Genomic DNA, 21948 nt, shown 5'->3' with positions numbered 1-21948 from the left:
CAAATTTAGAATGAACCACTAGATTTAATCTTTAAGATTGTTTTCTTAAACTGTGTCACATGCGAAAATTCAGATTTAGAATGAAACACCAGATTTGGTCCTGAATGGTGGTTTTCTTGGACTGGTGAGCCCCAAATGTGTGCCTGCTTACCAGTGTAATTCAAAATCTAATCACTCCAAAAGCCAGTTTTTCAGACTATCCTAGCATAAAAATTCCGGTTTCACCCATACACACAGAAGAATATAACTGTGTATAACAATACCTCACTACATGATTACAACTACCATACGTAATTTGAAATCTACATCACAAAGAAAGCCCTACCTGTTACACTATTGGACGTGTCCTCGTAGCTGGAGCTGCTCATGCCAAACGCGGTGCTCGTGCCTGTGGTGCTGCCGTGGGTGGAGGGGCGGCGCGGGGAGGCTGTCGGGATGATCACGGCCTCACCTAGAGCACCGGTCCCCTCACGTACTACAATTTCCTACAAGATAGTCAACAGTAAGTAAATAACATTGATAGGCTTGATACATCACTACCATCGTGAAAGATGTCCTGATTGAAAACATGATTTTGTGATACTGGTATGAGTGACAAAACTCTCCTCAAACTTTCTAAAAAATTCAAATGTACATAAGACAGATTTCAAAGACCCACCAAAATAGTGTCTACCATTATGATACTAAATTGAACGTATTCTTTCTTTTTTATTCACATTGATACACATGTACATCTAATTACACAGGTCAGCCTAGGCAGCTTGCACTGGTAATGACTGACCCACAAAATTGCAGATGGACATACATTCATTGATTGACTATCAATTGATCTATTGAAAAGGATATCAATTATTATTAAATATTTCAAAATTTGACATTATGACTTTCATTAACTTAAACAGCATTAATGTCATAGCCAGTTAGTTCCAGCCAAGCCGGTGTGAGTTAAGATAGAAGTTGGTATCTGTCCCTAGTGCTGAAACGGTCATTGTTGTTCTGTGTATCTATTTCCACAGCTGTCAGACCTACCCTTGTCTCCTCCTCATTGCGTATGATGTGGTGGTCGGTACGATGCTTGGCGAGGAACGGGTAGTTACTCAGCACGCAGTTGTCTGCGGTAGCGCTCACGTGGAAGGTGAAGCTGTAGAAGGTATAATGAATCATATTTTTTATGTGCTCCTCTGCACCGCTTCTCTGCTAGCTCTAACCATTCAATGGCCTTGCAATATACTTTCTTCTACAGATGTCCCAGTTCCATTAGCAACAGCATAAATGTAACCCTTTCATGTAAATCTTCAAATGGCCAGTTGTTTCCTTTTTTGCAGTGACCAAAATCATTGCAATCTAATTCGTGTTTCCAATGTACTACTACTGCACTACATAATTCTTTAAACCATAAACATAAAACACCACAAAAACTTCCTTTCCCCTCCTGTCATGAAATTAAGAACGAAAGAAAATAAATGTCTTCAGTATGTTGCATATCTAATTTCAAGTGTTCACAACTCACCTTCTCCCTTCATCATCCACAAATGTGATTGGCTGGCTGAAGGAGACCGGTCGCGGGGAGGCGAAGGTCACGACACACGGGAAGATGAACGGTTCCTCCTGCCCCGCGTCCTGCGAACACGGCTGGATGTTCTGTCCTTTTGGGAAGTCGACCTTCAGAACAGACGCTATACTCCCGTCGTCCAACTCAATGTCAGGGATTTCCACTTTGATGGAGGAGGGCCTAGGTTTGGATGATTATACACATGTATTGGTCAGTCAAATTATGCCATAGTATAGTAGCTAGCTGTAAAAATAGTAGATTGCCTTGTATTGTAACTTTCTTATGAATAGTACATTGAATCAACTGTACAAGACACCTTCTGTAGAAATGATTTGAAAAATGGTATAATTTGTAATTCGAACTGATGAAGTATTGGCCTGGCTTGAATTTTAGGAAAGTTTTGCGATACGATGTTATGTATGTACAGGCTTTGGTGTCATTTGTAAAAATACTGCAAAAAATTAACGTACAACCTTTGCTACAATAACTCTTAAGCAGTCTTCAACATTGAACAATTATTAATGGTGATTTGCTTAACTCTCATCAAGTCTTCTTGTTCTGAAGTTTTCAAGAAAATACACAAGCAAATTCTCATATACAAGATAAAGCTTTATCGACTCACTTGGTGTAGGCCGACGCTACAATGCTGAACTCTGCTGACACTTCTGTAGCCAGGGGTACTGGCATCAGCACCACCTGTAAGGGGTCAAAGGTCACTTTGGGTGACCTCATGTTACCCCTGACCTGCAGGTACTGGTAAGGGAGCTCCCGCTTGCCATTTAGGATAATGGGGACCTTGGCATAGAACTGGCCAGGGCAGTCTGGGTAGAGAGAAAATGACAAAATGTTATTTTATGTCTATTCAAAGACTTTATACAGACTACATGTAAACTGTAAATGCTGTTACAGACTCTTGCACTGTACACATATTCAGGTTTGATCATTAGCAATCTGTAGAACTGTAGATTCTATAGAACTGTAGATTCTATAGAACTGTAGATTCTGAAAAACTGTAGAACAGTAGATTCTGTAGACATGTAGACTCTGTAGAAATGTAGATTCTATAGAACTGTAGATTCCACAGAAAAGTAGATTCCTTAGAACTGTAGATTTTGTAGAATTGGCAATTCTATAGAACTGTGAATTCTATAGAACCACATGTACCGTAGAACTTTGAAATCTGTAAAACTGAAGCTTCTGTAGAATTGTACATTCTGTAAGACTGTAGACGCAACAGAAGGGTACACTTTGTAGAAGTCCAGAACATATGCTATATAAACGTCTGCATACTTTTTATCAGACAAAGTTAAATGATTTGTTCTTACTTGGACAGAACAGCACCCCCAGCTCATATGTCTCTCCAGGCTGAAGAGTGCCCTCTATCCCTTTCTCCCGGTAGTTCACAAAGGGTACTCCTCCCGGCCCCAGGAACTTGAAGGTCCCCTCTTCTAGGGCCTCCGACTTACAGGCTTCCAGATCCAGGCCCCAGGTGATGGGAGAGGGGCTGTTGTTCACTAGGACTGTGTACTAAAGGTGTAAAAGAAATAATTGCAGTTAAGAAAATGGTACAATACTGAAAAGGAATAACTGTTGGATTGACTTTTGCCAGAATAAGGAAGCTAACCTTCTTCCGACAGTAAAGAAAATAGCACCATACATGTATCTGCACCTGACTGGTTGTGTTGTTGACTACAAGCGAGGGTTGGTCACCAGATGTCCAATGGTGGTAGTTTAACAAATGGACAGGGAAGGATCATGATTTCTTTATAAAGAGTATCATTTTGTCATGATCCTTCATACGTCCGATGTACAGTGTTAAAAATGTACCATGTAGTAAGTATACAAGCTATTAGTCTAGTAGTACATGTATATGTCTACTTTGACTGTCCTAGTCTACACTACACCATATCTGTCCCTACACCTCTCTGAAAGCCATCTAACCTGATCTAGGTTCTGGACCTGGGAAGCAGCACTGTTGGACTGGAAGCAAGCAGGGAGGGATGCAGAGGTCACACAAGGTCAAACAGCAAAACACACATGTCAATTAGAGCAAATTAGTGGGTGAATTTCAATTATTAAAGTCAAATTGGATAGCAATTGACAAAAATTGCATACAGGAAAGGACGCAACAGTTAAAGCAAAGCATCTTATAAAAGCAAGGAGGCGCAATCGTCTTTTCTTGATATGATTAGTTCTATGATGAAAATCTATTCAATTAACTAAATGTTATATCATTACATTAGTCAGAAGAACGTTACTTGTCAACTAGGGTACAACAGAAGCATGTACATGTGTTTTTAGTCACAACAACAACACGACACAATTTTGTCAATTATGATTATGATTTCTTTAGATTAGGCTTTAAATGAGGTCTACATAAGACACTCCCAACTAGCAAGCAAAGCAACATAAAATGCACCTGGAAAGATTATGAATTTGAAAGCATTTTAATTTGTAAACAAGTTTCTTGAGGAGTTCTTAACCTTAAGCATAATGCAAATGCTTCTTGTTAAAGTAGCTTTCTAAAGGTTAACAGTGTCTGTTTGTTCTCCACTCACCCCTCTCTGTCCCACATCAGAAGCTATCCCCAGCTCCATGAACCCAGGTGGCAGGTAAAACTCCAGGTTCAAGTTTGACACTTGTAGTGGCTGCCTCAAGGCTGTTGCTAGGATACGCCTGCGAGGTGTCGCTATGGAAACCTCGATGATGCGGGGTGGGATGATGTGTTGGACGGAGGGGGCAGGGGTGGGGGGGAAGGAGCTGGGGGTGGGGCTGGGTGCATCCATGGCGTTGATGTGTACTGGCATCAGGAAGTCATATGAGGCAACCTGTGTGGATGAAAATTGCATTTATTAAGAAGCATCACATATTACAGAGACAAAATTCCAGTTTGCTTTAACTTTTAGAAAATCTTACCTAAATAATCCGTCAGCCTTTTTTTAATGACAAATGATAGAATACTTCATTCCATTTCTACATTTGTATATACCGTGTAAGGATGGCAATCTGGCAGAATTGCCGATATTGGTAGTGATCATGATCAAACTGTACAGACATCCCTATCGGGATGCTATGGGGTTGTCTTCCATTCATAAATCTTGAGTTTCAAGTCAATCCATGGATCAAAAATAACAAGAACCAAAAGTGCTAAATGTCTTTTGGCTAAATATATACATGGCCAGAAAATTCTTACACTCCAATATGTATTTCAAGAATCACTGATTGTACTGCCAAAGATTCTGCTCACACTGATCAAAATCACTATGGTTGGTGATTCCACTATATTGCAATCTCTACCATGATACATACAAGTGTTAGAGGTGTCTGGAAGTCCCTTAGATTTATAAAAAGAATTCAAAGTCATTTCAGTGCATCTTACCTCAGTAGGGCTGAACACAAGCTCACACGGCACTATCTCCTCCCCCTCCAGCATGATACGGTACATCCCTGGTGTTAGGGGGTCGATCGGGTCAACTGTAGGGGGAGGGAGGGAACATGTTACTCAAACCACCAATCTTACAAAACTGCACTGAATTTGGTCAGTTACAGTTGGAAAGACACATTCAACACAGTTTTTTTTACATATCTATAGCTTTGTATATAAATAATCTTTTACAAAAAAGGTAGTACATTACTCATTTGGCTGTTGTACCAAATGATATGTGAAATTTTTCTGTATAAGATTGCCTAACACGACAGTCACATCTAATTTGAAGAATCCTCTTCCAAAATCAAAGTTGTTGGGATAACTAAACTACAAGAAATTTATATACTATAATTCAAAGTGTAACTGGGTTACATTTTGACGGCAAGAAACAGATTTCTAAGAAAACTTACTCTCCAAGTCTTGCTTGAGGAAGTTGATCCTGAAGTCCATATATCTGGTCAGGTCAAACTCAGCCTTAGTCTTGGTCCTGGTCAGGTTGCCCAGCACAAACGGGATGGTGAACTGGGATCCACAGAACACTCCTCCCAACTTGAACTCTTTCTACAGGAACAAATATTCACAAAGAAAAGTCAATAATAATATCTTTGTAAGCACACTTGTTGTAGTCTATGTAACACAACTCTGCTGTCCAGGGCTGTAACTGGTCCCTCCCTGCAGAGGCTGGGTCGATGTTGGGTGGGCTGCTATAAGCAAGATTCAATCAGGCTATACTTCTTGTATGTTGGGAACTATCTGGTATGATGAAGTGTAACCCCATTAACATTTATTCGCCAGATTACCTATATTCACCACTTTTGTGTGTTTAGTGCAGTATCCCACAGATACATGTATGCACTGTTACAAAATTTTTTTGATATGCAGGAGTGCATTACACTTTGGAACATTACTGTTGATTTTATAGATCTCTTTGGACACAGTTTTTCAAGGTGGCAGATATTTGTGACTACATTGAACACTTATAGGTACACTCCAGTTAAAAATACCATTCTAATGATAAAAAAACTGGATTACAAACCACTAGCCTAAGAGCAACACAAGTCAAGTCATAGCTTGGATGAAACCTGTAACATAATGATAACTACAAAACTGTTTCTGTCCGTACCATGTCGATGTCGACACACGGCGGATCCACCTTGCCTCCCATCCGCAGCTCCACGGTCTTCCAGCCGCGTATCGCTACCTGGATCCTCGTGTCAAACTTGATCACTGCGTTTGGAGTCAGCTCAATCTGAGGAAAAAGAAAGAAAATGCATACTAAGTAAAGGTTTCACTCTCAGAATAGTTTTTGAAGTCAGAAATAGGTGCTTTGCATTTGATATTGAGAACCTGTACCTAAAACCCAGCCTTACACAACATGAACATTTAGTCTGTGTAACACAAACTCCGCTGTCCAGGGCTGTAACTGGCCCCTCCCCGCTTTTAGTTGGCCGGCGGATGTTTGGCGGGCTGCTATAAGCGAGATTTAATCAGGCTAATGAACATTGAATTGCCAATGAACCTGCAAACTCTAAATGACATTTTCAGCACTGATCATTGCACAATTTGGCTGATTTTTGCAGGTTACTGAAGTCTGTAATATATGATAGGGCAGATTTGCAGGCAAAAATATGATTGTGTGACTCTCATAATTTTACAATTGGGGGACCTTTTGGTGATGGACATATACAGCCAAAGCTCGTCAACTGTGCGTCAGGAATATCACTGTGACACAAAAACTGTAACTAATATTCCTATGAGGTAAGAACCTACCTTGAGTTCAGCATAGCCTCCTACAGGCACTGCTCCATGGATGGGAGACACAGTCAGGCCGGGGAAGGGGTTCGGGTCAACGACCTGCAAACAGAACGTAACAAAATCAATAAAAAAAACAATTATTAGATATAATTATTTACTTTTCAATAATAATATCATTGAACTGTACTACATGGTGGTTTTGTCATTTGCCTACAGTTCTCAGACACTGAGTGAACTATTATTGGGAAGAAACAAATGAAAACATATAACACCTTCCTGTACTTAAAAACAAACCTGCACAGACTTCATTCTAATACTCAAAGACATTTCCTCACCTGGTAGTAGGCGTGATGCTGGCTAGTGTTGTGCAACAGAGCTGTACGAGTCGTCGTCATGTTGATGGGCACCGAGCCAAACAGGATCCGCCGCTCTACAAACTGTACCGCAGTCTGTCCCAACTGGAACCAGGAACATGCACTTTTAGTCATGAACATTCTACATGCTGTTTAGTTGTAGAATATACAAGCTATACAAGCTACATACAGTTATGTGACTAGAATTCAGATAAAAATATGAATAAGACTGTGTTTTGACCTCTCAGAGTGTCCTAGCAAAAATAAAATTATTTACAGTACTCAACAATACTGTACTTTTGCCAGGACCTTATTTGAGGTAGTGGTCAAAAAATCTGTTGTGTTTTCAGTTTATGTTTGAAACAACTCTGCAGTCCAGAAGTAATATATTGGGAATACATATGCACAGTGTCATAAATTTTCGATGTAGAAGTCACTGCATATGCCGCAAAAATGAAACCACTGTAAACATTCTAAGACTAACAGGAAAATACTGAAGGTAACAAAACTAATCAAATGTCATTTCAATACTTATTACTCTTGTAAAAAAAAAAGCCTGTCAATCTACCCAACCCCCTCCCCCTCAGTAAAATTCCTCACCTTTGCAGAACACTTGAGATGTTCCGTCCCACCCCCGTTGACCAGCAGGTTGAACTCTCCCTCCTCGGGTGCTAGGTAGGAGGGGTGGAACACCACCTCACAGGCCAGGTCTTTAAAAGCATCAACAGTTCCTGGAACATCAAACAACACAAACAAAACTCAAACGTCGGTAATTTGAACCCAACTGTTTGCAGTGATGTAAGAATCTGAATTGCAAAATTCGCGAACCGCTGCATTGCAGAATTTTGCTCCAATTCTGTATTCTCTGCTTAGAACTTTGCATTTATGAGAAAGAGTATGCAAGTTGAACACACACCCCAATCTGCAGACAATCCCCGTGTTTAGGCCTCGCATAACTGTGTAGCCCAAGGGCTACAGAAATGGAGATGGCATATGCCCTATACATTGAAGTGTATGAATGAAGGGCATCAGTTTTTATTTCATAACGAGAAGCTATATTGTGGTGTACTCCTTCTTGAGAAATTCTTCAGGATTCGAACATCGAATCTTGTAATCCAGAGGCAGGATTGCTTAAGATCACAGCAAAAACAAACCCATTGTCTCACCTGAAGCAGGTCTGATAGAGAAAGCCATGCCTCTCTCCCCCAGGATGGGATGCCACTGGAACTCTGCAGGGTAGTTTCTCTTGTTGTGTAGTGTGACAGTTCCCCTCAGACCTGTACATATGCAAATGCAACACCGAAATCTTCAGCACTCTAATGAAACCATTAAGAAATACAAATCAGGTACCATAAGGCATCTGTAGCAAGTAGAGGGTTAGTTAAAATTAACCATTCAATAAAATATCCTGTATACCAGTACTGTTTTTTTAAATACATATAAATCATTATACCATATAAACATTAGAATCTTGTCACTTTGAGTCAATTATCTCCTCTTTTCCTTTTCCGACCCTTTTTTTATATGCTGGACAGTACCCAACATAGCACAGGTGCATTCTGAAAAGGCATCTTTATAAAACTTTTTTTAAAAGATGGGGAAAGGATTATTCTGCATTAACTGGCGAGTTCCCTTCAATTCTCTATTTCTTTTCCTACATAGTGCAGTTTTCGAACGTATTACTTACCAGCATCAGCAGGCATCCCAGAGAAAGGTTTGACTATCAGCTCCTGAGTGGACAGCTCTAGTGCAACAGGCACAACCTCAGCCATCACTAGTACATGGTGGGTGTGGTGCCCGTTCACTGTGTACATCACAGACCTACCAGGGAGGATAACAGAAATGGTTATTTTTCTTGCCCTACAGAGAATGATTATACGTCATTAGGTTTTTTTTTATCATGGAAGCTCATCTGTGGTGATAGTAATTATAGTACAATGCTAAATTTTCTTCCAACACAAAGTTAAATTACACGGGTCAAATTTTTAAAGACCACTATCGCCTTCTTCAGGATCAATACTGGCAACAGTGATCATTGAAAATTTGACCCGTGTATATTTGTGTTGGAAGAAAGTTTAGCATTGGAACTTTGTGAATTCAGGCATAATTACCTAATTTGCATAAAGAGCCCTAGAACCATGATGTCCCACCTGTACCGTAGAACAACATACCTTAAAATTATTGTGAGACATCACGATATCATTCTATGATAGTGAAGTAAATAAGTACGGGGTGTGCTACTAACCACATTTTTTCAGGTATCTCATCCTGGACTATAGGTTTTATTTTTGCGGCTTTTGCATTTACTACAGAGCTGTTTCAACTGCTACTGTAAAACACTGAGAAAACTGCCTATCCCGTCATACTGCAAAATAAAATGAAAATGGATTTACAGTACATAGATCCTTGTAATAAGCCTGGAAGAGTCCTCACCTTTGAAACCTGCCTTTATGGTGGGATTCAAAGATGAGAGGCAGCTGAGCCTTGGCACAGGGCGGGACCACCTGGGACAGGGGGCTGGTCTGGCGCAGCTCTGTACAGTCAATCTGGGGGATGAAACATCATAAAACAGTCAGTATTTCAATATACATAAATGTAGAATACAACAAGGTACCAACCCGAATGTGATCCGACCCGTGGGAGGGAGAGGGACTGAGGGTGATACGGAATACACCGTGTTGTACTTTATGTTGCTGAACTACTCATAAAAAGGATAAAATTCAACACATTGTTTCGACCTGCGCCAACAACTTTATTCTGAAAGAACATCAGTTTGAGAAAAATTTGAACAAAAGAACTTAGTTTGCTTGCAGTGGAGTGCATTCCAACACTAATCAATGGAAGCCTGTGTGATACAACTAAGAAGCCTGTGTGATAGGGAAAATTATCACCCGGTCCAAAAAAACGTATCAAACATTATCGCGGCCCAGGTATGACATAAAGTAAGATATATTTTTATAATAGACCATGGCAATCTTTCTCTGAAAAAGGCATGACATACATTGAGCTAAAACTGAATTTCACTTCCAAACTATGTTATGCATGGAGACCACATAGCATCCTCCTCATACACCATCTGAACAGGTTTAAATGTACTACTTACATCCACCACTACCCTGATGTGCTGGTTCAGGTTGTTCATGATGTTCAGTTCCTTCACACTGGTGGACCGCAGGCACACTTCCCCGAACTCTATGGTAGGAGGTCCTGCAAAAACAAGTTACTAACATCAGTACACTGGAAAACAAATTATTGCAAAACAATGCTATAGCATGTTTATTTAATCATTAAAATGATCATTATCAAAGGGTGGGTGGCGCCGAATGGCCTGGCGGGAAGGCTAGGACACAATTCCTGGCATCCTGGATAGAGGTTTTGTTCTTGGAAAAGGCACTTCACACCACTTTTCTCAATCCATCCAGGTGTGACTTTGGTTGGGGAGGTAAAAGGCTGTGGAAGTGTGGAAGGATGGGCGCGACCTTCCAATACTGTATCATAGACACAGTGGATAAGACCACATTAGCCTAAAAAAGGCTATGGAACTCCCTTAACACATTTTTACACTGAGAAAATAAGATAACTGCGAAACAATACTAGTGTAACAGCTTTTAAAATGTTTGCCATTTAAGGCCTTTGACAAATATGCACGAAATGTTTATTTGGGCCTTGACCCTTGACCTACCAATGACGACCTGATGCAGCTCCTGTGGTGTCAGTTTCTTCTTACAGTCAGACTTTTCCTGTGGCGTGGTCGGGACGGCATTCAGTCCTTCGCTGACCGGCCGTACCGTGGCCGTCCTTTCCGCTTCCCGCAGTTCCCTCGTGCTCAGGAGACGAGTCTTCTCATTGGGGAGCGGGCCGGGCTCGCCGGCAGTTATAGTGTCCTTGTCTTTGACCTTGGGAGGTCGGAGGCCTGATGCTGGTTTCATCCCCATGTCTACTTTGTTGTTCAGTTCCACAAACTCTCTGTTGAAAGAACATAAAAGGGAGAAAGGATGTAAGAGACAATCGAGATTTGTTTAAAGCAACTACCAGAAAACTAACAGAGAAACAAAAGTTACAGTCATTTGTTGTCTTATGGAAGGGTGTGGCATAATCGGCAGTGCTTTGGGCTCAAGCCCAAGAGGTCCTGCGTTCGAAATCTGCCATGTTATTGATCTTGTGCCCTTGAAAAGGAACTTTGCACGACTTTTCTAACTTCACTTTGAAAAGTACCTAGCTTCGGCTAGGGTTGACCCTTGGATAGGACGTTAAATGGAGGTCCCATGTTTGGAGAGAGCCACACCCCGAGCATGTTAAAGAACCCAAGCACTTATTGAAAAGAGTAAGGATCCTTCCCAGTGCAAGTGGATCATACTTGGGGTATCTTGTGTACGCTGCCATAATGATCATCGTCATGATCGTGGGTACTAATGGAAGAAAGACAGAATCAAACCCTGCACTAGGTTGAACTACTGCAGGACAGTACGAACCTCTCCATTTTCATCTTCTCCCTGTTTGTCCGCTGTTCCCTGAGGAAGCCGATGTACTTCTGCTTGTGCTCATGTTTCTTCTGCTCCTCCTCCTCAGTGTAGGCATAGTCTGGGTCCACAAAGGTGTGGCGCTCCGCTTTGGTGAAGATGGTCCTGAGAGGGTAACCAGTACGGGTCAGGATTCACAAATCATCAAAGTTTGAACCAGTTTAGTGCCACAGATTAGAAATAAACTGTATTTTGGTTGTTGTTTTTCCACAGTGTCACAATGATTTCTACAATGCAAAATATGCTTTTCCAATGTATGACAACTGTGCTAACGCTAGTTCACCTTTATCTGCAGGATAACCTATATCCGTTGCTTTCAAAAGCGGCTATTTAGGGACATCAAGTCGACGGACGATAGTTTCAAACTACTATAGTTTGAACATATTACAACTTGAAACCAGCGTTCGTCTACTTGATATTTCCATGTGGATAAATGCAACGAATATATGCGGATAAAGGTGAACTAGCGTTACAGACTTGTTTCAACCGGGAACTTAAAACATCATATAAACTTCCACAACTGCACAAAATTAATCCAATATGTAAATTTACTGTTACTGTAGATTTCAATCTAAGAACTTGCAGTTTGATCAAAATCTAAACAATGTACTATAGATGATTACAACACCGGGTATAGAATTAGTGCAATAAGCTATTAGGTTGATGGGTTAATAAGTCGATAAGTTATGTGACTCAGCTCATACCTGTATTTCTCCCTCCTATCACTGGGCCTGATGCTGCCTGCCCTGTCGTTGGGATAGGCCACCAGGGCGTTCCTGTCCTCGCGTGACCCGGTCAGAGTCTTGGGCGTGTGGATGGAGGTCTTCGTGGAGTTCAGCACTGCGGCACGCGGCGTGTACGGCTTCGTGTCTGAGAACGTCACGTCCACAAACTGTCCAGTCTCTCCTACCACAAGGGGCGTTATACCTAAGGGGAGAAGAGTAAAGGATAAAGTGAATCATGCCAGACTTTCAATTGTCACCTTTTTTTTTGCAATAAGTGTCCGAATTACTGTCCAACAGATGTTATTAGGGAGACTAAATCGTAACAAACTATTTTTTCTTAGCTGTCCTTTCCTGTGACAAGTTGAGGAGCGAAGGTTGGAAAAGGATTTTTAGCCACCCCAATGTCTGCTTAGAGAACAATTTAGCCCCAGTCTGCTTGGAGATGACAAAATGTAAGACAGGTTGTTCAGAAACTCTCAGCATGTACATGTATGCCAGTAATCCCTTCCTAATGGCCTGCTGGAATCCGGCCTGCCAGAATCCTCCCTTAACATGAAAAATGCACTGGCCCTTGTACCATACCTCAATCCAACCTACAATCCTCTCTTATTAAATTTAAAGGACTGGCCTAATATAACAAACCTCAATCTAACATAGGGTCCTCCAATAACATTAAAAATGGACTGGCCCTTACATGTACATCATACCTGAATCTAACCAAGGATCCCCATTAACATTAGAAATGAACTTGCCCTTACATACCTGGGTTGAACCTGGGGTCTCTCTTCTTGACCAGAGGCTGACCAATCCCGTTCAGCTCCACAGGGAAGGAGTGGATGGCCTGCTTTATCAAGCGGGCGGGGTCGTCCTCGTTGGCACGGAAACCGACGATGTCCATGACCATGTTGCTCCTGAGGTTGCCGACTTGTTTTGGACCAAAGGAGAAGACAATGTCCTGTCCTTCTCCTGAAGGGGCAAGAGTTTTTTAGGGTAGAAATTATGTAGTTGATATCAGAAAAAAATTTTCTGTAGATGTTTCAGATAAAATTGAAAATGAAAAACAACATAAATATACTGTGAGTCTTTCACAGGTAAATTCATGACACTGTGAATATGCTTGTCCTTGGTCTTAATTTCTATACAGTCAGCAAATCTGTGAATTTAGTTGGTCCTGGAGTGAATAATGTAGACAAGTTTGACTATGACTTTGAATGATAAGCACAGTATCTGTTTCTTTACTTTTAACATAATTTTGCCCTAGTGAGAAATTGTGTTTAGTTGAGTAACATTTCATTCACAAACAGACTGGTCTACAATCATTTATCCTTACCTGGCCCAATCTTGCCCTTGTAAGGCGTGCTGCTGAAGTGAGCAATCTTCCTGAACTTGTATGTCAGCGGTAACATGGTGGACTCGTTCCGCAGCGTGCACAGCGCGTCCACGTGTTCCCCTACCGGACACTCGTGGAAGTCCAGCGCGTTGTGCGGGGAAAGGTTGACCAGTATGGGGAGAGCTGTTGCAGTTATGGCGACTTCAACGCCTGTGACTAGAAACAAAAATAAAGATGATTTTATACAATGGTTATTGGGTGAAAGCTTTTTACCTCCGTGAAAGTGGAGGTTTTGTAATCAGTTGTTGTCTGTTTGTCTTGGTGCGAATCTGTAGTTATGTGAATATTGCAGTCACTGTGGCAGGATGTAAGGTGGAAGTGGTGTAATAGGATGCTTGGAGAATTGGAAGATAAGTATGGTTTGGCTTGGGTCCAGTGTTGCTGTAGTTGAAAGCAATGATTCACGGCTATACCCAAAAGGTAATGTCGGGTCATTAGAGGTATCCACTTAGAGCTTGTCGCAACAATATTCCGCCAATTGTATCAGGCTCTTGTTCTGATTTTTAAAAAGCTATTTAACAAATTATTTTTAAAAAACCTACCTCCATTTCTGGCGCTCCCATTCAGAAAGTCCCTGGTGACCATGCCCTCTCGACTGCCAATCATCTCGAACCTCATGTACAACGCGTAGTCCTGGCGCGGCGGAGACTTCGTCAGTCCTTTCCAGCCAATCTCGGCTGAGCTGAAGCGAGGCGCAAACCGGAAATGGATCGGCACCCGCTGGTATGGACCAACGACACCTTGGTTTGGGATCGCTGTGACGAGCGAGGTCAGCGGGTTGCAGCTGCCGCGGGCGCGCTCTTTGTCCGCTATCGCTAGGGTGGCGGCTGTGCTCTTCGTCAGGTCAACTCCCTGTTGTATAAAATCATTTAGTTAGTGATTTAATTGTATTCTAGGTAATCAGTTGGGGATGGATCAGGAGGGTAACAGCATGGGGAAGGGGATTTGAGTCAAGGGCTGGAATCACAGCTTTGTAGGTTTACATGAATTATTCCAATGTTATGCACTTTTTCTGTCAAGTTTCTTTGAAGTACACTTCAAGTTTTGAGTAATGGTTGCTAAGACAGTTGTGGGAATTCAAGATATCAAATAGACCTCTTAGCAAACACACTCTGGATTTGCCTAATGAATCTAAATTTATGTAGCTCCATATAGTCTAAAAAGCCACCTCTTTCCCTCCACCATTCATATGACACCGCTGCCACACATGTTAGCATATTGCACAATAAATGGGGTTAGTTATAAAACAGGGACCATCTCTTGTCATCAATGTTTTAACAATCCAACAATCTTCCATACTCAATTTCTGTGTATTGGTCACCAAACCTGTAAATTATGAGACAGGTCATGAATGTTTAGTCCAATGTCATTGCACATTCTTGACAATTCTGGTATCCAAATTCAACAAAGTTTCCATGTATAGATTCCCTGTAATGATTGAAGCATTCCCTTTTTTAATCAGAAAAACCAATTTTGTTAAGGGTAAGATCTTGATGACATGCAGCAGTCCCTTCAATCCTATATATCCTCCTTATCCCCTGATAATAAACCTGTCAGGTACATAATATCACCTCTTTAACCATGACCCTCATCCATGGTGGCTGAAGGAGAGAAAGGGGAGTAAAATATGTATTTCTTTAATCAGAATGCCAAGTAAACATTGAGTTTTATCAGTATATATTATAAAGTACTTTGATAATCTTTCAGCAAATGATACAATCCTGGTAAATGTATTCTGATATACTCATGCTATTATAGCATAAGACCCCCAAACTTGTCAAGAACATTCCCTTGGAATCACAAGTAGCATTCCTGTTAAGAGTTCTTTTAAAAAAAGATTCTTGGTTCAACAAATAAAACTAAAGCAGAAACACAAATGAGGTACTGAACTACTATCAGCTCCACCCCTGAGGTATTGCCAAAAAATGTCAAAAACCACTTACAGCCTCTTCTCCTACCCCTCCTTCATCCAGTATGGCCACAAAGCTGATCTCTTTTGGCCCCTCGTTGTACAGATAGCCTGTTTCAATACAGTCTGTCCCGTAGAAGGTGGAGCCGAACTTCACACAGTCTAAAGGCTCGTTGTCCTTGTTGTGTAGGTGCAGTTTCTGTTCCACCACACACCCCTTGATGACGAGTGTGCGTGGGTCCTGACCTTCCAGCCGCACTCTGTAAACATAGCAGGGCTGTGAGGACTGCTCCATTTTACACGTCAGAAAGGGGGAGGGGAGGATATTGGGAAAGAGCTTGACAAAGTTGAGATAAAGTTAAACACAATAGATGGAAGAGTGATATAATAATGTTACTTACTCAACCTCTTCTTCAAATGTTCCAGGATCTTTGGTTGCAAATTCAATCTGTAAAGACAGCAGAGTTCAAGTCTTATTTTGTTAACAGAGAGCATAGTGTTAAATAATACCTCATGTTGTTATGTCTAAAATCATAAGTGAAAAGCTTGACATAAAAGACTACATGTGTCATGTCCCTTGCTTTTTTCAACTTTGTACATGTTTTGTTGTGACCCGTTAGCCCAGTATTGCAAAAATGTGCAATGTAGACCTTCATTTGTTGATGAAGGTTAGACATCCAGGCAATATGATATGCAAGGGAACACTTATATACTCAAGCAACTGGACTTTAAACCAGCTTTTAATTTAAAAAATTTGGAAAATGGTCAGACGTTTCATTAATTCTGCTGTCTTTCATTAATTCATTCATTTATTGTGCAGAATGAGTTCTTAAGTCTAACAGGACATATTTTCTAATAGACTGAATTTCTGTTACTGTACAATTGAGAACATTTGAGACTGACCCTGATGATCTGGTATGACCTTGGCTCGACCGTCCCTGACACAGGTGCGATGGTGATGGGCAGGGAACCGCTGTACTTGATCTTGAACTCCCCCGGCATGGAGCCATGGTTCTCTACCACGGTCTCGCGCCTCAGGATCCGACTGTCCGCAACAACCATGCCGTAGTCCACGGGACCGTGAAGAACCATGATAGGACTGGGGGTGAAGCTATTGAAAGGAGCATAGAGTTTAAATTATTAACCGACACTAAGTAACATGAGAGAATGCATTATAAGCCTGTATTGTCCCAAAAATTTGGCCAAAGAACACAAAGGCAGCAATTTCTTTCATCTACATCTTATCTACAGTGGCATATTCAACTTTCTCTAGGACACTCATGTCCAAACAAACTTCCACCTCACCTCACCTAGTTCCATCCCCAACAAACGTATACATAATAAAAATTCCCTTTCCTCCAGTCTAAATATTAAATGTTCATATTCATGATCTAATCATCAGAATTTAGATATTTTGATATGATGCTCTGGAGTGGGTTACAGGTACTTATAGCCCATATAGAAGAAATTGTACAATATAGATTGAGTTCCTGGCTAAATATGACTGTTACATTTTACTGAGATTTTGTATCATTGTACTACATTTGAAGGAAACAATCATTTTGGAAATTGACCAGTACTGTGTAATTTTCTACACTAAGCTGCAAACTCAAATACAGAACGTTTTATGCAAATGTAAACACACTGTCGGTCAGTACTGCATTTAAACCCCTGTAGTACCAGAGCACTTACGCATAGAGTGGTATCTCCACCACATCTTCGTCCACCAATAGGATGATCCTGTCTTTACAGTCATCATTCTTGTCTGTCTGGAAGTCCACGGTCGCAACAACCTCCAGACCGGATGCAACGGGACGGTCTGGGTTACGGACCTTCAACTTGAACTCCTGAAGAAAATATAGACAGTGTTTACAAGTGCTGTATAAGATTTGATAAGCCCTCTAATGGAGATCAGAATGCATGGGTGGTGACAGGAATTTTAGGTAATACAGTATGTCAAAGGTAAAGGCCCTGAAAAAGAAAACAAACCCCTACTGGATGTAATTGTTATGTAAAATTCCAAACAATGGTAAAGGACTGTTTTCAATTTCGGAGCCTTTACCCCTGACTACTAGTACCTAGATTTCCTGTTGCTGCACATGTGTTCTGATCTCTGTGAGAGGGCTTATATAAGACCAAAAAATCATACTACTTACTAGTGCATGTAAATTTTACAGAATCTGATATGTTTCTGTTGGATGTTTATAGAATTGATCAAATTATATACAACAGAAATATTGCTGACACCATTTTGATTTTCCAATGATACAATTTACGTTAATTAATACATTGATCACTACAAGTGACTATCTTACATTTGATTGACCATGATATGCAACTAACGTTAATTATGTTAATTTTAGTATGACTGTATGTGTGTTTTTGTATGTCACATAATGTTCAAACGTCGCTATGTTCAATCCCTGCATTTTCATTAATATGTTCTCAAAGCTTTTGATTAAAACTGCGTCAGGGAATAAACAGTTTATTCTTGTTTGCAGACAGCCTAATATCAACTTTGAGAACGGTTTGAGCACTAACGCCCCCCTCCCACAAACACCAACTGTTTACGTCGTCAGTTTCCTAAATAACAGCGCCAAAAACGTCAGAATTTCCACTTAAAAAGAGATGTTCTCGCAGTGCACGGGAATAAAATGAAGCATAAAACATTTACGAAGCCTGTATACGACTTATACGCTCCATTAGAGTCCCATAAATGCAAATTAAAAGCAGGTTAGCGTTGAGATTTGAACTCATCACGCAAGGAAAGTAGTCCTACTCACGCTGGTTGAAGGCGCGTGGAACTTGATAATTTTGCTCGCTCTGCTGATATTCTGGACGGTCAGGGTACATTTGTATTGTTCGTTTGGAACGATGTCTATGAATTCCACCACGGGAGGGTTGATTCTGACCCCGGCCACGTCTCCTTCCATGGTAAAACGTTTGAAAAGTTCCTGCAGAGTTGATTTAATTCAGTCCCCGACCGCCATGTTGTTTGGAAACAGTTGCCAGGCGTTCTCCAACGCCACGACCCTATAGCTCACCACTATTTTACATGATTAAGAAAAGAAATGACTTTGTTTATGTCTCTAAAATCTACAAATCATACTACAGAGTCATGTTAAAGATTAACAATTAAAACTTATGTCATATTTGTATCTACTATTTCTACAGTATACAATGAGAGGAAAATATTCGCTGCGTAATCAAGCGGATAATTGAAACCTATGAGGTCTTAAAATGAGTCTCGTATCTTAGCCTGGTATCCAGCCGTAATATAGCTTCCGAGTCTCTTCTTTCCTCTCTGGCAATTACGTAATTTGCGAAGAGGAGAGAAGAGACTCGGGAGCTATAATTACGGCTGGATACCAGGCTATCGTATCTGGCCGGAGAGCGGATTCTGCGGAAAATGTGGTGTTTGAATCTTAAAAAATGTAATATATGATTCTGATCTTTGTGCACGATTTGGGTAATATATAATACACAATAGCAATACGCGATCCAAAGAGTCATTTTTGTAGCACTTTAAAAACAAAACGTTTTTAATCCCGTGAAGAGAGGCCAAAAGTTCACCGAAGTAGAAGTATGAACACATTTCTTTTCAAAATCGCCATGAGAAACGCTTCATTTTTAATTGATTTTCTTTTCTACTGCTTCTGAAGTACAGTACTTCTGTATCTGATACCAGTCAGACAGTCACCAGTGTCACCAAAGAGGTAGCTTCTTAGCTGCCAAAGGCTTATTGGCTCAGTGCCTTTGGTACAAATCCACCTGTTCGTTTCAAGTAACGTTATCTATACTTTTCACCTCCCAAACCTAAGACAAAAAGCAAGCTTCTGAGTCTTTTTTGCTGTATTTTGTGCATTTTTTGGCTGCCATGATAATCATAGTGCTCACCTGAAGCCAGATTCTCATGGTGTAGCTCAAGTACATGTATCAAGTTTCAAATATCAACACATGAACAATCTCACAGCGACATCTATCTTGTTAAGTCAGTACTGCAGAGCATTGCGCGGCAACATACCGTAGTACTGTAGCAGTAGTACTTTCCATTTTTTGTACGCCATTTAACGTTATACGTTTACATCTAAACCTCGCTAAACCTCTAAACCTTTCGATGCAAATTCCTATAATAGACAAATGTAAATTACTTTCCATTTTCCTCACGTTCTTAGACAAAAAAGCTACTGTACGGCATTTAGCGAGGGGGGAGGGCCGGTCGCCAGGGGGGGAGGGCCTAGCAAAAAAATATTTTGCCAGGGGGAGGGCCCAGCAAAAAAAAATTGACTTGGGGGGAGGGCCAAGCAAAAAAAAAAAATTGCTTGGTCTACCAGCAAAATTTGTCCCTTAAAATCCAAGAAACAGCGTTTCAGAGGGTCAGGATTTCAAAATTTTTCTGGACCTTCGCAAGGGATCGCCCAAGGTTGGCGCTCGGGACACAGTGAAAATGCGAAAGGGGAGGGGGCGGGGCTTATGCATCGCCCTCGAAAACCTTTTTCACTTACAGAAATGTTATCAAACTCTAGATTAGTCTGCCAGCAAAAATTACCCCTGTCCTATTGCCCTCAAAAAGAAATTGCGTTTCAGAGCTCGAGGGTAAAGATTTGCAAATTTCCCTGGATCTAGTTTGACGTGACCGGCCTCGCGCCTTTGGTGGCCGACATCGTGATAATGTGTTCGGGGGGATTTGATTTTGTATTTCTAAATTGAAATGCCATTAAAGTTAGCTTTGTTTGCCAGCAAAATATTTCCCTCAAACTGCAGGAAACAGCTTTTAAGAGGGTCAAGATTTCAAAATTTCCCCGGACCTACCTTGCGATTCTTCGTGCCTTTGGCGCCAGACATGGTGTTCAAAACGTCGTTCGCAAAAACTTGAAACCCTCGTATTTTTTTTTCATAGAAATGTCCTAGTAAACAGAAAATTTTCCCCTAAAAAAGCAATGCACGAAATCGTGACAAAAAAGCGTGTCATTTTTAAAAGATCTCCGGCAAGTCAGCGTTCTCGCGCCCGCCGGCGGCTAGAGAGATCGGTCTACCCCGCCGTGGGAAAATCAGCGTCATGCGTCGGCGCCCCCCTCCCCACTACAGTTTTGGTTAGTCGAATCGTGTTGTTGTTTTGGTTTTCATTTTTCCCCCGATTTACCGTAAGTTATTACCACCACAGAACCAGGAAAAAGTTAAAAATACAATGTAACGTTATATGTACATGTTCATTGAAAATGGTTTCCGTCAAGCCGCTCCGGGCGGCCCGCGAGCTTGCAATACGTAAATTAAAGGGGCGGGGCACGCGCCGCTTCGTGGCACAAATCTACTAGAAATCCAGATACAAATGCTTTTTAGGTGTTGTTTTGATATCAAAACAATGAAATAGCTGCTATAAAGCAATATTTATGCCTCCATCAAGCAGATATTTATCCCTCTATTATTAAGCAAATAGTTTGAGCCATTCTGTTTTCCTTTTTTTTACTAGGGGCGAGAGATCCGCTTTGCGATAAAAATCATGAAAAAGTAGGACGCAAAGCACATTTCCAAATGGGAGCGCATGTTTTAAAAGTTGGCGTCTTGAAAATTTTTTCAAAGTTGATAGGAGGGGGGAGGGCCTAGCAAAAAAATATTTTGCCAGGGGGAGGGCCTAGCAAAAAAATTTTTACCTGGGGGGAGGGCCTAGCAAAAAATTTTTGACCCGACCCTCTGGCGACCGGCCCTCCCCCCTCACTAAACGCCGTACGGTCCCTTAGACATCGCAGAACAGCATAGAGAGAAAACAATTGCAGATTTCGTATTCCACTGTTTGAAAACTAGTTAACTCAACAGGGATGTTATATTAGGGTAGTTACATGCTTCGTTGTCTTTAGATATATTCAATACTTGTAATTAGCCTCAAAAGTGCTCCATCCAACACTTCTTGAGACATTCTTAAACTGATTCCCTATCGGAGGCATTCGTACGATTTGTATTTTCAGGTGAAAGGTCACCATTACAGACATGCGCAGAATTAGCATTTTGATGCCATAGAAGATGGCTTGCAAAAGTAAGTGTAAGAAGCCTTTTTGTTGGGAAATGTTGGCATTTTGGAGCTGGAAATTATGGGCAGGTATTCTGGCTATTTTATTTCGTGAGAAAAATAGGCTTTCTACCATGTTTGGAGTGTTTTAGACAGTCTAGAGTATGTATAGTTTGGGTGTTATCAGGGAGGTCAAAGGTCACCAGAGTTTCTTATTCTGTTTGTGGGGGCGCATTGCGCCGAACCGAATGTTTTCAAAATCGCCATATGCACTCTTCAGAAGTCAGACTTGCCTGCCAATGTGAGATTTTCA

The 21948-nt window shown here is 41.1% G+C and overlaps 1 protein-coding gene across 7 annotated transcripts in view; it reads right to left on the bottom strand.

Moving 5' to 3' along the window:
- The window catches only part of LOC118423384 (cilia- and flagella-associated protein 47-like), a 43103-nt gene extending 24441 nt beyond the window's left edge, over nucleotides 1–18662 (bottom strand). For 4 of the 7 annotated variants that reach the window (XM_035831501.1, XM_035831503.1, XM_035831505.1 and 1 more), the window contains exons 1-29: nucleotides 18415–18662; nucleotides 17324–17478; nucleotides 16535–16742; nucleotides 16033–16079; nucleotides 15666–15891; nucleotides 15294–15323; nucleotides 14265–14574; nucleotides 13663–13878; nucleotides 13095–13298; nucleotides 12312–12534; nucleotides 11560–11712; nucleotides 10770–11053; nucleotides 10191–10294; nucleotides 9521–9633; nucleotides 8775–8908; nucleotides 8254–8364; nucleotides 7688–7818; nucleotides 7070–7192; nucleotides 6750–6833; nucleotides 6103–6228; nucleotides 5390–5540; nucleotides 4932–5026; nucleotides 4111–4380; nucleotides 3494–3532; nucleotides 2878–3079; nucleotides 2175–2373; nucleotides 1511–1732; nucleotides 1030–1141; nucleotides 326–485 (exon numbers count right to left, since the gene is read on the bottom strand). In XM_035831501.1, coding sequence (XP_035687394.1) covers nucleotides 326–485; nucleotides 1030–1141; nucleotides 1511–1732; nucleotides 2175–2373; nucleotides 2878–3079; nucleotides 3494–3532; nucleotides 4111–4380; nucleotides 4932–5026; nucleotides 5390–5540; nucleotides 6103–6228; nucleotides 6750–6833; nucleotides 7070–7192; nucleotides 7688–7818; nucleotides 8254–8364; nucleotides 8775–8908; nucleotides 9521–9633; nucleotides 10191–10294; nucleotides 10770–11053; nucleotides 11560–11712; nucleotides 12312–12534; nucleotides 13095–13298; nucleotides 13663–13878; nucleotides 14265–14574; nucleotides 15294–15323; nucleotides 15666–15891; nucleotides 16033–16079; nucleotides 16535–16742; nucleotides 17324–17478; nucleotides 18415–18564 — 4582 coding nt within the window. In that variant the 5' untranslated portion in view covers nucleotides 18565–18662. The remainder of the gene's footprint in view (nucleotides 1–325; nucleotides 486–1029; nucleotides 1142–1510; nucleotides 1733–2174; nucleotides 2374–2877; nucleotides 3080–3493; nucleotides 3533–4110; nucleotides 4381–4931; nucleotides 5027–5389; nucleotides 5541–6102; nucleotides 6229–6749; nucleotides 6834–7069; nucleotides 7193–7687; nucleotides 7819–8253; nucleotides 8365–8774; nucleotides 8909–9520; nucleotides 9634–10190; nucleotides 10295–10769; nucleotides 11054–11559; nucleotides 11713–12311; nucleotides 12535–13094; nucleotides 13299–13662; nucleotides 13879–14264; nucleotides 14575–15293; nucleotides 15324–15665; nucleotides 15892–16032; nucleotides 16080–16534; nucleotides 16743–17323; nucleotides 17479–18414) is intronic. The other 3 variants (XM_035831504.1, XM_035831508.1, XM_035831506.1) reach the window with 2 other exon arrangements.
- Nucleotides 18663–21948: the final 3286 nt, after the last annotated feature.

Source organism: Branchiostoma floridae, chromosome 9 (assembly GCF_000003815.2).
Source record: "Branchiostoma floridae strain S238N-H82 chromosome 9, Bfl_VNyyK, whole genome shotgun sequence".
NCBI lineage: Eukaryota > Metazoa > Chordata > Leptocardii > Amphioxiformes > Branchiostomatidae > Branchiostoma > Branchiostoma floridae.
The sequence above is the reverse complement of the archived record's forward strand: the minus strand, read 5'-3'. Positions and strand labels throughout refer to the sequence as shown.